General features: G+C 34.5%; 1 protein-coding gene and 1 long non-coding RNA gene across 2 annotated transcripts; both read right to left on the bottom strand.

The window, feature by feature from the left end:
• Window positions 1–64: 64 nt before the first annotated feature.
• On the bottom strand, window positions 65–6,845 carry LOC114581160. The gene is made up of 2 exons (XR_003703010.1): window positions 6,683–6,845; window positions 65–1,966 (listed from the first exon to the last, which is right to left on the bottom strand). It is a non-coding gene; the product is annotated as an uncharacterized LOC114581160 (long non-coding RNA).
• A 1,973-nt stretch (window positions 6,846–8,818) lies between these two features.
• On the bottom strand, window positions 8,819–14,002 carry LOC110114417 (transmembrane protein DDB_G0273707/DDB_G0273361). Its single transcript, XM_020847287.2, has 5 exons — window positions 13,680–14,002; window positions 13,463–13,596; window positions 10,390–10,537; window positions 9,275–9,381; window positions 8,819–9,190 (listed from the first exon to the last, which is right to left on the bottom strand). Exons 1-5 carry the CDS (start codon window positions 13,921–13,923, stop codon window positions 9,149–9,151), a joined length of 675 nt encoding a protein of 224 aa, XP_020702946.1. The 5' UTR covers window positions 13,924–14,002; the 3' UTR covers window positions 8,819–9,148.
• Between the last annotated feature and the right edge of the window lie 588 nt (window positions 14,003–14,590).

Here is a 14,590-nt window from a genome sequence, read left to right on the forward strand (position 1 = left end):
CACAAAGAGAACAAAGAGAGCAAATTTTCAAAAAAAAAATAAAAAATAAAAAAAATAAAAAAAATAAAAAAAAAGAGAGCAAATTTTCATTCATTAAGTAATAATCCAAAATACAAAGACCAAGCCTTTATATAGGCTCAACAAGCATACAGAAAGTAAAAGACTACAATGCCCTTGGGCAACAACAAACACTAATTCCCTCATAGGGGTACAAAAGGAAAAAGACAAAAAATATAAATGACATGAATAAAATAAAACATCAAAAATAAAGACTTTGAATCATGGCCGTCGATCGGCGCCTCCGGCGATGGTACACATGTCGAAATCTGATGTCCCCATCACATGGTCACTAGAATAACAAAGTGGTTGGAAGGGCATGTTTTTGAAGGCAGAAGTAGCAACGTAGCCTACACGAGGGGAGAAGGCCGCTTGCAGTCTAACGTACTGGGAGTAGTTGAAAATGGGTTAGGGTATGAATATATCATGTTGTATTATCTGACGTACCTCTTTCATACAAAGAGTTCTTGTGCACATCTGATCAATATAGGTACTGGATGCAGAATCAGGGAAAATCACATACCTCGTTGCCTAATTTTTGTTTCCTTCAGTTTCTTCATTTCAATCTCTAGAAATAGGGTACCTAAAAATGAGGCTCGGTCCTCACTAAAGCGGTATAGTACCAGAGGTGCTTAGAGTTGGGCTTCCATAAAAACAACATCAGAAGATCACTTGCAAATTGTATGGGGGTATTTGAGTGATATTGGTGACATCATGACAACAAGGCACTTCAAAGGCAAAAATCTTCACAAGTCTAGTTGATTTTCAAGTTGGTCATTGTAGGTGAAGAACATTATAGACTAACAATTAAGATAAAAAAAGATTGAATATGTGCAGCTGGTGGGATAAAGGCTTGATGTTGTTGTTGTTGTTGTATGTGCAGCTGAATGAGCCGATGCAATACCAAGGTGCAATGATGTGTCACTCAACTCTCAAGCTGAGGCATCCATCATACATATAACGTATTAAAAATATGTTCCGAAGTACCCCATGGAGATCAGATAACTATGCAAGAACATCATTGAAGAAGTTAAGACTTGTCGCTTAGGCTACCACTAATATTACACAAGTGATAAAATTTTAGAAATAATATTAGGTACAAGGCAAGTAAAGACCAATAAACTCATAGAAAATGGAATTTTTTTTGAAGAGTAGATAATACATCCTGATCATTTTCTTTGGTATATTATCATCTTTTCCTGACCATACATACATAAAGAAACTTCTGCATCATCACTATACATAATCTAAATATATTGTAGTCTGTTCTGCATCATATAAAATGGTAAATAGGGTAACAGCTTTTTTTTAACATAGTCTACAATGGATAACATACTACATGTATTGGTAAGGTAAGAGGAAAAAAATGGTTGGTTTCAGAAAGAAACTAAATAACTTTTAGAAGAGCATTTTTTAGGATGCTATTGTTTAAATATCCTTCAGTAACTATTTTTTCATTTTTAGAGAAACTCTAAAAAAGCTTCATTATTTGGCTATAATTAATGCTTGATTTCTTGCATTTCATCTGTTTTCATGTTCTTGTAATCAAAGATCTTGGAAAATGGAAAACACAGCTAAAAGGGTTTCAATTTTGGTCTATAATACATTGTGGTTTGAAATCACTGGGGAAACATCATGTATGAGAAATATATGCAATGATAACTACCATTGTACACGTGCCTTACTTTGGAATCATAATGACCGAAAATGAAAATAATGAGAACAACAGGCTTGGTGAACAGCAAAAAAGTTATACACACTAAGTTCTAGAGTACGGTAATCGCTCAACAAAAGAAGCAATATTATGCTGCGGTTAATTTCAAGATATACGTTTAAAAATGCATAAAGAGTGAAAACTAGTTGAAGTGCAATGTAAACTTACGTTAGAAAGCCCGGTCTGAATCTCTCCCTGCATGTCATGGACCACAAAATTAATCAAAGAAACCAAAGCAAAAGGGCTGAACTTAACTTGAAAAAGAATAAATGCGAGCTTGATGAGCAACTATGAGATTCCTTCCAAAAGCTAATATCAATATTCAGTGTTAAGCAAAATTTGGTGAATAAAAATAGAATCACTAAAACCCCGACCAACTCAAACAAAAATGACCAGAAGAGTATTTTAAGTAGCAAAAAATTGTTGCCACTAGCCAAAGGACCAAGTGTTACTTGTCATTGCCCTCTACTGAAAAGGTCAAGGTTCAAATCCCTTCAAATGAAATGTTAATCAATAATGAAGATAAGCAATAACCAAAGAATAAAATGCATATACCAAAATTTACAGCAACTTCAGATTGATTGAAATAAAACTAGCTATTCGTCTGTAAAAAAATATTAAGAAAGTTGAAAAGAAATTATATCAAAGTGTAGGCTTTTTCCAATCTGTTGGACGCGGATACATGCATAAATAAATATAATCATATGTAAATATAACTTGGATTAACAAATTAATTTCAGATTCAAAGGACAGGTTGAATTAAATAAGCAGTTTTATATTCACATAATCTTAGCAAAAGAGGGGACTTTGCTATGCAGCAATCAATCCCTTTCCCGTACATAGTTTCGTAGATAAACATTAGCGATTCAAGTAGATCAGATAACTATGCAAGAACATCATTGAAGAAATTAAGACTTGTCGCTTAGGCTACCACTAATATTACACATAAGTGATAAACTTTTACCAGAAACCAGCCTATTGTAAACCATTTCAGATTAAAAATTTTGTACATGAAAGTCTAATTAAAAGTTTCAAAAATATATCAATGATTCCAACCAAAAAATTCATAGATTAATCAATCTACGCCTGAATTACTCAAACAACTATAATGAATAAAGCATTTCAATCCAATTCAAAATAAATTTCAGAAACAGAATCATATTTAAAACTAAATAAGCATTGGCAACTTAAGAGATACATATATTGCTGCAGTCATTCTTTCTGTAAAAGGGCATCAGCTACAATTTCCTTTTTTTCTGAAAATACAACTAAAACAAACAGTTTCTTCCTCCCTCCCTCCCTGATATGATAAAAACTTAAAAAAATTTAATCCCCCCCCCAAAAAAAAAACACCGAGACAGCTCTCGGCAACTCGGCTTGCTTTCCGATTCCCTCAACCTACAAGGTAGAAGGAAGCCTTGTAAGTTCTAAGGGCCAAGTTATTTGAACTCTTAATTTTGAACCTTTGATCTTCCAGCGAAGTTATTTTTATGTCTTGTAAGTTCTAAGGGCCAATAATTTATTTTGTAGGATTTGATTTAAGTTTTTTGATATCTAATTTAAGTATATGATTGAAGGTATATCAAACTATTGTAAATGCACACATTTGTTTGAATTCCGCAATTTTATATCTTAACATTAGATATACTTTTAGAACATCTTTGAATACGAGTTTGAACATCCATGGGAAGACATTTCAAGCAATCATCAAATTCAAATGCATCAAATACTATGGATTAGAACAACAATAAAGTTGAAAAGCAAAATGAAAAGAGCATTCGAGTGGAGGTAGATTAACCAAAAAAAATATAGAATTAAATGTAGAAAATATTCCAACGGATTCAAGATTAACGATTCATATAAGTGAGTTAATCCTAAAAGTCGAGATGAAGTTCGTATAACGTATTTACAAAGAGGGGTCATTTCAACCTCGCAGTCATGATTTTCCGAAAAGTAAATTTGGGATGAAAGACATAAACTTTAATATTAGTTAGTTTGACAAGTACTCTAATTAGTTAGAGTATAGCATATGTAAAGATAAAGCATGCTGCCTATATTGTTATCTTTTTAGAGCATGCGGTAGAGGCAATGAAGAAGAGGATGCATTTAATAAAAATGAATTTTCAAATTGAAAAAAAAAACAAACAAATTTGAGCATCCTGTAGGAAGTCATAATAGTGTGCATAATAATGCTAGACGAAGCTGTGAAGACCTAATGAAACAGAATCAACAAATTGATTTTGTGTTGCAGAAGCATTCAGATCAAACTACGATTGCATATCGAAGCCGCCTGAATACTTCCATTAATTGCATAAGATGTCTTTTGAGATAAAGATTAGCTTTTCGAGAACATGATGTATCTTCTAAATAAAAAAATTAGGATAATTTTCTTGAACTGGTATAGTTTATAGTTAAACATAACAAAGACATACAATATGTGGTACTGAAGAAAGCACATTAAAGTTTAAAATTAATTGTGTCTGATATTCAGAAAGATATCACAAGAGCTTTCACAATGGCAATTACTAAGTTTATATCTAAGGAGATTGGTGATAAGTTTTTCTCAATTTTAGTTGATAAATCACGTGACCCATCTGCAAAAAAGCAAATTGCAACTGTAGTATATTTTGTTAACAAGAAATGTCAGATAATTGAACGTTTGTTAGGGATTGCTCATGTGCATGAAACATTTGCAAGTAGTCTCAAAATAGTAATTGAACAACTCTTTCAACTTATGGATTGAGCATTTATAAAATACGGAGTCAAGATTATGATGATGCTAGCAAAGATAGGAGAATTTAATAGTCTGAAGGCTCTATTTCTAAATGAAATAAATCAGTGCATTACATTCATAGCTTCTCATATCAGCTTCAGTTAGCATTGGTATCAGTTGCAAAAAATCTTATTTAGATTGCTTTGTTATTTACTATAATTTTGAATGTGATGAATATTGTTTGTATTTCGTGTAATCGTCGTGATCATTTTCAAGAGATACAATGAGAGAATGCATTAAATTAATTACAAAGTGGAGAACTAACAACTTGGTAAGACTTAAATTAGAAATAACTCTTAGGCGTGCAAGCGACACCTGATGGAGTTCGCATTATGAATTAATCATTTTGTGAGCAGCAAAAAAATAATTGTTCCACATATGGATGATAAATGGATTGCTCGTGGCCAACTTCGTTGTAGAGCTCAGGATATAACAATTTATATCATTTTCGGGTTGAAATCTTCTATACAGTTATTGATATGCAACTTCAAGAGTTGAACAATCATTCTATATAAATAAATACTTAGCTACTTTTGTCTATTACCTATTTGAATCCTAATAATAGATTTTATGCATTCAACAAAGACAAGTTGATTAAAATGACACAATTTTATCCAACTAATTTTACTCTTTTTGATTAAGCGATTTTTGAAAATCAGTTTGATACTTATATTATAGATATGCGATCTGATGATCAGTTTTTTTCATTAAAAGATAAAGTCATGCTGAGAAAATGAACCAAAGTAAAAAGGATATTATATATCCACTTATTTTTAAACTATTGAAATTGGCATTGGTATTACCCGTTGCAACAACTAGCGTTGTAAGAGCATTTTCTGGCACACATATTATAAAAAATTGGCTGTGAAATAGAATTGGAGATCAATCGATGAATGATATGTTAAGCGCTTATATTGAGAAAGAAAATTTAGATTATATTGATTTATAATTTTTTTCAATAAAAAAAAACTGTCGATGCTGGTCCCAAGCCCGGATATAAAAAGTTAAGGAAAATTTTAAAAAAATTAATTTAGTTTCACCCTGAATAAAATTTCTAGCTTAAGATTAGATGCAAAGTTTCATCCCGAGTAAGGCATGGATTTATAAGAAATTTCATGACACCATAGCAAGATACGTGTTTGAATTTTTGCTTGTTTAAGCGGAAGAAGTAATACACTTCTAGTAATTACCAAATACAACTACTTCACAAAACAAAGTGAGCTTAAAAGGGTATAAAATAACGAAAATACACCAAAAACCATATTAAGCTCAAAGTAATTCATTTAACAACATTAGATATTACAAAGGTGTACTCGAAGTAATTCATTTAACAACATTAGAGATTACAAAGGTGTACTCGATGCAAAGGAAATAAGAACAAAAAAAGTTGAAAGAGTTTCATTCCAGGATACATACACTTGAAATAATAATAAATTAACAGGACATTAACAGATCAACATATATTAGGAATGATCTAAGGAAAAAATTGCTTGTATGATACGGATGATAAGATAGAAATGCGTAAATTAAGTGTATCATGACCATTAGCATCAGCTCAACCACTAAAAATGTTCAATATATATATATATACTGGAGTGAATTCATGCAGCGAAATATTAGTCATATTGTCATTTTGCATACAAGAGGGCAACCTAGCCGCTACAAAGTGCAAGAAGAATGTATATCGAGGTACTTCTTTTAAAACTCATGAGAAAGCCGTGGCTTTGGGACAGGAGAAAGGTAACTACACAACAGTAGTTTTAACATAATTTACAAAGTAATAAGGAAGTAAATTTATTCTGACTCAGTTAACAAACCAACATTCCGCTCCTATATTGATATTACACATACAGACCCAAGTCCAACTCCCCTTCATCCAGTCAAAACTATAGAATCTCCTAAACGAAAATAATTCCACATCTGACCACAAGAATCACAAGATCATTTAAATAATCCACTAACAACTCCTCAAGATAAATTTCAAAGTGTTACAGAAAAAGATATATATGCACTCCGTTCTTACAAAGTTGATAATTTTTAACGAACAAGGATATTAAGGCCCTGCCTCTCCAAGTCCAGATCAAAAAACAAAATTTGCCTAAGCTTGGTATGGGGAGAACAAGCGAGAAGAGATATACCGCGATGGTATTACAAACGGAGCATTTGTTCTCCATGGTAAAGGTAAAACCCAAGGAGAGGTTTGCAAGAATGAGCGCAAGCCGTAGCACTGATCTAGGGTTCTTCCCCTTCCTCTTCGAGTACCTGTCTTCCATCTCGCGCGGCTTACTTACCCGCCTCCGCAAGATGTCCAGCCGGCTTTTAATGGTTTATTAATACTTCTTAAACGAGTAAGGCACTGCCTCGACGAGAAATTATTCTATGCGGAGTCGTCCGATATTTGCTGTTATTTATAAATATTTAATTGAGAGTATTTATTAAATATTTGTTAATTTTTTTATATATTTATTGAGTATTTATTAATACTCAGCAAATGTTTAATAAATACATAGCAATTTGAACTATTCTTCCCATCTAGATTACGCACAGAATAATTTTCCCTACCTCGACAATGATAGATTATTACGTGCGGAGACAGGATACAAAGAATCGTTCGATTTTGTCTCTGTGAACAGTAACCCGCCTCCGCAAGAAGTCCAGCCGGCTTTTTTAATGGTTTAGTACTTCTTAAACGAGTAAGGCACTGCCTCGACGAGAAATTATTCTATGCGGAGTCGTCCGATATTTGCTGTTATTTATAAATATTTAATTGAGAGTATTTATTAAATATTTGTTAATTTTTTTATATATTTATTGAGTATTTATTAATACTCAGCAAATGTTTAATAAATACATAGCAATTTGAACTATTCTTCCCATCTAGATTACGCACAGAATAATTTTCCCTACCTCGACAATGATAGATTATTACGTGCGGAGACAGGATACAAAGAATCGTTCGATTTTGTCTCTGTGAACAGTAAAAGCACAGTTACTATTCATCACTACGCTTTTACTGTTCAACACTGTATTTTTATTGCGCTTTTGCTGTTCAGAGAAATAAAATCGAATAATCTCTATATCCAATCTCGACACATAATAATTTCTCTTTGACAATATAAGGACGGTGTCCGTAATTCTTTCAGGAGAGTAAATTAATAAATTTATTTACAATTAGCTATTTTAATTTTGTTCTAGTTATCAAATTTAGGTTACTATAGCGCTTTTTAGTGTATAAGAATAATACTTATAATATAAATCCAAAATATATTTGATAAATGAGTTGATTAAACTGCTGATTCAATGTCATAAATTTGTAGGCGTGCATTTGAACCAGTAATTTGTTGATGCTCATACATTTAAACTAAAATTTCAATCACTAGTTATCACTATTTTTATATGATGAATTGATCATCTTTAATTAATAATCTAGTTAGGAGTTATTTGATTTGTTGAAATAAGAATGCAAAGTAAAATAAAAAATAAATATAATATTTTTAAAATATTTTAAAATTATTTGATTAAATGTAAAACAAATGCAATAAATCATTTTTTCTTTGGTTTCAAATGAATTCAATGTAAAGTTTGATAATGATGGTTGGTGGCAAGGCAACGAATTTTTATTGTCCTCCCACCTGACGTAGAGATGCGTCCTCCCAACGCCAAAAAACTCGATTTTTGCTCGGTATTGCCATATATTATTTGGTAATAACGAGGAATATCATCATGTGAAGATCAATACGGAGTTATACCGAGCTATATCGAACAATACCGAGCACATACCGAGTTTTCTTTAGGAAAAACTATGTATTTTTTTGTATTGCTCGGTATTGCTCGGTATAGCTCGGTATTGATCTTCACATGATGATATTCCTCGTTATTGTTTGGTATTGCTCGGTATTTGCTTGGCATTTCTCATTTTTTAGCGCGATTTTAGCTTTGGGAGGACGCATCTCTACATCAGGTGGGAGGACGCAATAATAATTCCAAGACAACAGTGACTAGTGGTGGTAGGGAAGCAGTTTTCCTTTAGGCTTAGTTTGGGATGGCCTTCTTACTACTACTTGAAGAGTAGCAGTTTTTTAGTACAAATTTTTTTTTATTTTTTAACTAGAAAGCAGTTTTAAGAAGCAATAAAAAAACTGTCCCAAACAAAATCTTAGTTTTGATTCACATCGGCTTCTCGTTAGTTAAAACCCCCACTATTAATACAAATGTGGCAGCTCTGGCATATGCTCTAGTAGATAAGCTTCTATGGGTCTTCTAATACATTGCGATAATATAACCATTCTACGATGTCTTCTTCTTCTCCTCTACGCCTTCAAAGTTCAAACAAATACAGATGAACTCTAAAAAAAATGAGATATACATATTTCACTTTCCTCCCTTTATTGTTCATAGGGAAAATCGGTTTTATCAGTACAAATACTTCAATTTTGACAGTTAGATAAGGAGAACTGAACATAGAGGCCCTGGCGAATATTAACTAAATATTTGTCATTTGGTTGTTACCAGTGAAATTTACAAGGTAGTTCAGGCCAGCTCCAGCATAATTGGGGTTGAAACAGGCCTTCCCAAGGATTAAGAGGACAAATCATGTTTCGTGTTCAAAACCTGTAGTTGCTCTTCAAGAAAGTCACCACCTCTTGCTGCAATAATTGAGGAAGGCAGGAATTATTGCACTAGTTGAAAACATTTTATGTTTAAATAAGCAATTGGAAAGAAGAACTTACAATTAAGCAAATTAGCAGACAACCAGTCGCTCCAGGAAACAATGCATACCAGAGATTCAAATGATGGAACTTTGCACCGTCAATGAACAAGATTGGCAAGCTAGCAGCTGCAGCTCTCACAGAGTTTATGAAAGCGTTAAAGCAGACTATCCCATTTTGATAATTCATTAATGTGCTGATACAAAAAAAAAAAAAAACTGAAAACTGAGAGGAAAATTATTGACGAATCTCCCTTTCATTATATATTATTGCAATTTGCAAGAACCTCTGGGAAAGACGAACATTATTGGTCTAGCTATTGCTCACCAAAAGGAGTCCAAGGGTCAAGTTATTTTTTAAGTTCAGCACACTACATATAAAATGCTGATTCCCTACTTCACAATACTTATGGCATCTCCAGCCGAAAATCTCATTTTCACTCCAAAATGCTGTGATTCATCTCCAATCGAACTCTATTTTACACGGTAACCGTCTTTCTCCTCTTTTGAGTGTTTTTTCGACAAATCCGATTCATACAGAAAAATCGCGTAGGTGAACAATGCAACGCCAATATTGGTGTCGCATTGTTCACCCTCCACCGATAACGGATTTTTTTGCCGTTCGAATGGAGCAAACCAACTAATCTTACAGTCGTTTGGAGTTCGGCTCGAGACACCCTGAATCTCCCTTTCATATAAAAGCACAACCACCAACAAAATATTAGATGAAAGCTCCAGCGTTATATGGAAAGAAAAATCTGCTCACTACTACTCTGAAAGCCCTATTTTATTATTCCTAAGAATTAAAAGAGCTGCAGAGTAGTATAGTCCAACTCTGGCCTTTGGGATTCCCATCAGATTAGTTGAAGTTTGCAATGAAACAGGTATGACCCATTAATGTTTGATATTTGTCATATGCGGAATCTAAAGGATCTAGATGGCTTTCGGCAGTCTTTCTACCTATATTGAAAATTTTTTAGCATTTCTTCTATAAATATATATGACTGAGAATCCATGACATATACTTCTGGCCACTTTTACTAGAATATAAACCTGAAATTTAAATACCCACATAAGCAAGCGTGCTTGTAAGAGTTAAACATTTTCAAGTGTTTCTTCAAGCTATGAGAGGCGTACCAGGAGGATGAATGGAGCCTGTAACAGTCATGAAAGCTATAGATGCCGCAAGGGCAGTAGCCCTTGCTAACCAGCCTGGACCAAATATGGACAACGCCAATACTCCAATTGCTGCACAGCCTATCTGAGCCACAAACATGTTGTATTTCTGCATAAAATTAAGGATTAAGTTCATCATGCTCGATGACTATAAACTGGTTAAATCAACTAAGTTAATTTGGAATACAGTTTACTGTTGACAACACAACTCATCCTGCAATGACTTGGAATAGTTGTTTGGCTGATCCAAATGTCAGCTGCATCGTTTTGCAATTTCTGGTGGAAAAAGATAACTCTTTACCTCCTGAATATTTCGATAAAGGTTTATGGCTTATCTAATGATGGGGGTACTCTATTTTTATGGCTCTGCTTCATCAATACATGTAGGGGATTATATCCTTGTGTGATGAACTTGAATAAACACACTGGGTTCGGAAAAAAGCAGAAAATACAACATTAATGGAAGAAACGGTTAGAGAGATATAATTGCAATGAATATCATTGAATTTTGCAATATGTTGATACAAAAGTGAACATATATATATATATATATATATATATATATATATACAAAAGATGAGAATTGATATATCATTAAAAAATTATCTTGATCAGGCACGAATCTCAACGCAAAATCAAGTTGAGAACTTTAAAAATTAAATCGGAGATCATATAAACTCTGATTTCATCAAACATATAGTTGAATTGAACGTCTCAAAAATATGAACACAACGACACCAAATTTGACTCAATCCGAGCCCAAATGAGACCAAATCAAAGACCTGAAGTGCATTTAGAATGTTCAAACTATAATTTGGATTAACACGGTTTTCAAACGTAACATGCTTGTAGTCGAATCGAGCGGTTTGACAAAACGAATCCAACGAGCCCAAGATCGTCGAATTATGATATCATTAGGACATTCAAAGGCACAATAAATGGTCCACGATCAAGGGATTCAACATCGGCCATCCATTAAAGCCACTCCCAATTTATCATTGATCTTCCTCCTATTTACTAGTTATGTCCCTCTCAAAAAAATAATAAATAGACCCCTCATTTCTCATGAGTGACCCAAGCAAGAAGAGAAGGAGAGAAGAAAGAGAAGGAAGAGAGCTCTCTTGCCACCAGACTCCTCCTCGACCACCGCCACCCGGACGCTGACCGATGCAGGACTTCCACTTGGCTGCCAAGTGATGTCGGACTTCTGCCCTGCCACCGAGAAACTCCAGACTTTCGCCCGGCCTCCAAGTGACGACGGATTTCTTCCCGGCCTCCAACTATCACCGGATTTTTCACCCTGCCACTGACTAACACCGAACTTCTATCGGCCACCGACGAACTCCAGACTTTAGCCCGACCTCCAAATGATGCCGGATTTCTGCCCAGCCTCCAACTATCGTTGGATTTTTCACCCTGCTACTGACTGACACTGTATTTATGCCCGTTTAACAACCGACGCTGGACTTCCGTTCATAAATAGATGATTGACTATTGTAATCTAGTTATCCTTAATTCAAGGAAGAATCAGTCACTTGTAATCAATTCAAACACTAGTGGAATCTTTTTCAGCTGGGCATGGCCTCATGATTTTTCCCATTTCAGGGTTTTCCATATAAAAATCCTAGTATTCTTTCATCTTCTGTTTGTGTGTTGGATATACATACAACGTCAAGACGAAAATTTCTAACTCTATCGCCACGTATATTTTAGCCTGCAATAAGAATATTAAAAAAAAATGGTTGCGTGCCGAAACATTCGTTGGATTCATCTTGTCGAGCCACTCAATTTGACCATAAACATGTCATACTCGGAGATCATTTGGTCATCTAATTAATGCTCTGAAGCTTCCAAATATATTTTAAGCTCTTGATTTGAGCCCATTTTGGCTTGGATTAGACCAATTTTGATATATATCATTAGGTTCATGTTGCCAAGATGCTCAGTTTGACTGTAAGTTTGTTGAAATTGGAGTTCAGCTGGTCTCAAATTTAATATTGAAAGTTTCTCATTCAAAATAAACCTCAAGATTCGTGCTTGATTAAAGTGGTTTTTGGGGACGTATTATATATAATGAATGAAAATATCATATTATAATAATAAATAATATACAATTCTGCTTTAATATTGGACACATGTGACAATATTAATATGCCAATGTAATAATTCTAATAGCTCTAACTTAAAATATATATACATTCTGGAAAGTAAACTGACATTCATAGAACAATCCATGTTTAAATCTGCATGACAGTAAGCAGTGATGGATAAGAACTTATGGATGGTGATTTCATGGCAGAGATGAACTAAGGATCCTGGATATGGTGATTTCATGGCAGAGATGAACTAAGGATCCTGGATAGTACGCTGGTAATGTTGTCATATTTAAGGATCATATTTATTAATAAAACATGTTGTCGCTATTCCTTAATTCGGAATTTGATGACCTGTTGTACACGTTTTCCTCCTTTATGTGTTCCAACTCAATTTATATTCCAAATCCTTTAAAGCATTTCATACATAATAATATTTGCATATGATGTGTCGCTATGAAAATGAAATGGTCATCTAGTTGATATAAGCCCGCACCATCATGTACAAGGACTGGCGTAGTGGTTTAACTTAAGCCTAAATTCATCTGCTAAGTTAGTGCAATTTCTGATGGAAAAACAGAGCTTTGGGAATATAGTAAGTGGTCTCAAAAAGCTTCATCTCTTTTACAGGCTTCTTTTAAGCATATTTAAGCTCAAATTCTGTGTATATGAGATCTTGAACAAAAGATTTTGTGGTTCCAGCCAAAGCATTCAATAATTTGGCCAAGTTTTTATGGTTGGAGCCAATGCACTCAATCACTAAATTACTAAATTAAGATGAGTTGCACAGACACTATGTTCTATACTTATCTTTTTCTATGAAGTACTGCAATTTCGAGAAATAAAAGTACTTTTGTCCTACATCAAAATTATGTCATAGACATAAATAGCTTCAATAAATCAGATAAAACAAAAGATATGGCATTATGGACCATTCAAACCTGAGCGGCGGGGGATTTCGGAGCCGCGAAGAGGACGGCGCATACCGCGCCAACGGGAGCTATTGTGAATGAAAGCCCCTTGTGAGCCCACAATTGATCGAGCCTCCCAAGTATTGCCATGGCCGCAAACGCTCCTGGTCAGACCAAAACCAAACCTAATTAAACCTATCCTTATATGGCATCTGATTCAGGAAATTTAGGGTGGACAGGACGGAACCTGCCGAGGGCCAGATGACGTCGCTGAGACAAGGGATTGGAGTCGGCAGCTGCTTCAAGAACTCCTCCCATCGGCCGCTGCTACTCGATGAATCGGTGCTTGATCGGACCAGCGACCGGATAGTTCGTCGGCTGCTGATGTAAAGCAGAGTAGGAAGAGCTGCGGCGTTTTCTTTCGAATTTTTCTTGATTCTTGGGAGGAAAGATAAGCAGTGGAAAGACATGGCCCGGACTTGTATAGCCATGCCTCCCGCTCCCTCGCTCTCTCTCCTCCCTCCCTCCCTCCCTCGCCCTCTGTCGCTCTCTCTCTCTGTCCTCCTCGCTCGCTCGCTCAGTATATCAGAGAAGCAGTGGTGCAGTTGAGATGATACAGAGCGTCCTTCCAGTCGTTGAAAAGGCAATCTATTGCTGGATCAATCGTATTTTATTACCCGCCATAGGCTATTGCTGTTCTCTGTGTCTAAAATAATAATATGAAAACAAATTGATTTTTTTAATATATTTATTGTTTATTTTTCAATTAATTAATATATTTTTCAAAATTGTGAAAATAAGACCGATAACGAACTAGAAGAATGAGAGCTTCAAATTTGATGGTTCCACCGGGGTTCAACTAAAGGTCGAACCAAGTTTCAATTAGAGGTCCGGGATGACCTCAGCTTGAACCGAATGATATAATAAATATTAATTTTATTTAAATATAACATGAGAATTCAACAAGCATAAAATTGATAGGATTATTTACATTTTATACAACAAGACTCTACTGATCTTTTGTATTTGGTCACAAGTGCCTAGAAAGAGTTTGAAAGTTTACATTGGCATCCCCCACTCATAGAAGATCAATCATTTGTAGCTTTTAGGCAACAAATAATAGGAAACATCAAACATCATGCAATCATGGTTGGTTGG

The sequence above is a fragment of the Dendrobium catenatum genome, unplaced genomic scaffold (assembly GCF_001605985.2).
Source record: "Dendrobium catenatum unplaced genomic scaffold, ASM160598v2 fragScaff_scaffold_1567, whole genome shotgun sequence".
Taxonomy (NCBI): Eukaryota; Viridiplantae; Streptophyta; class Magnoliopsida; order Asparagales; family Orchidaceae; genus Dendrobium; species Dendrobium catenatum.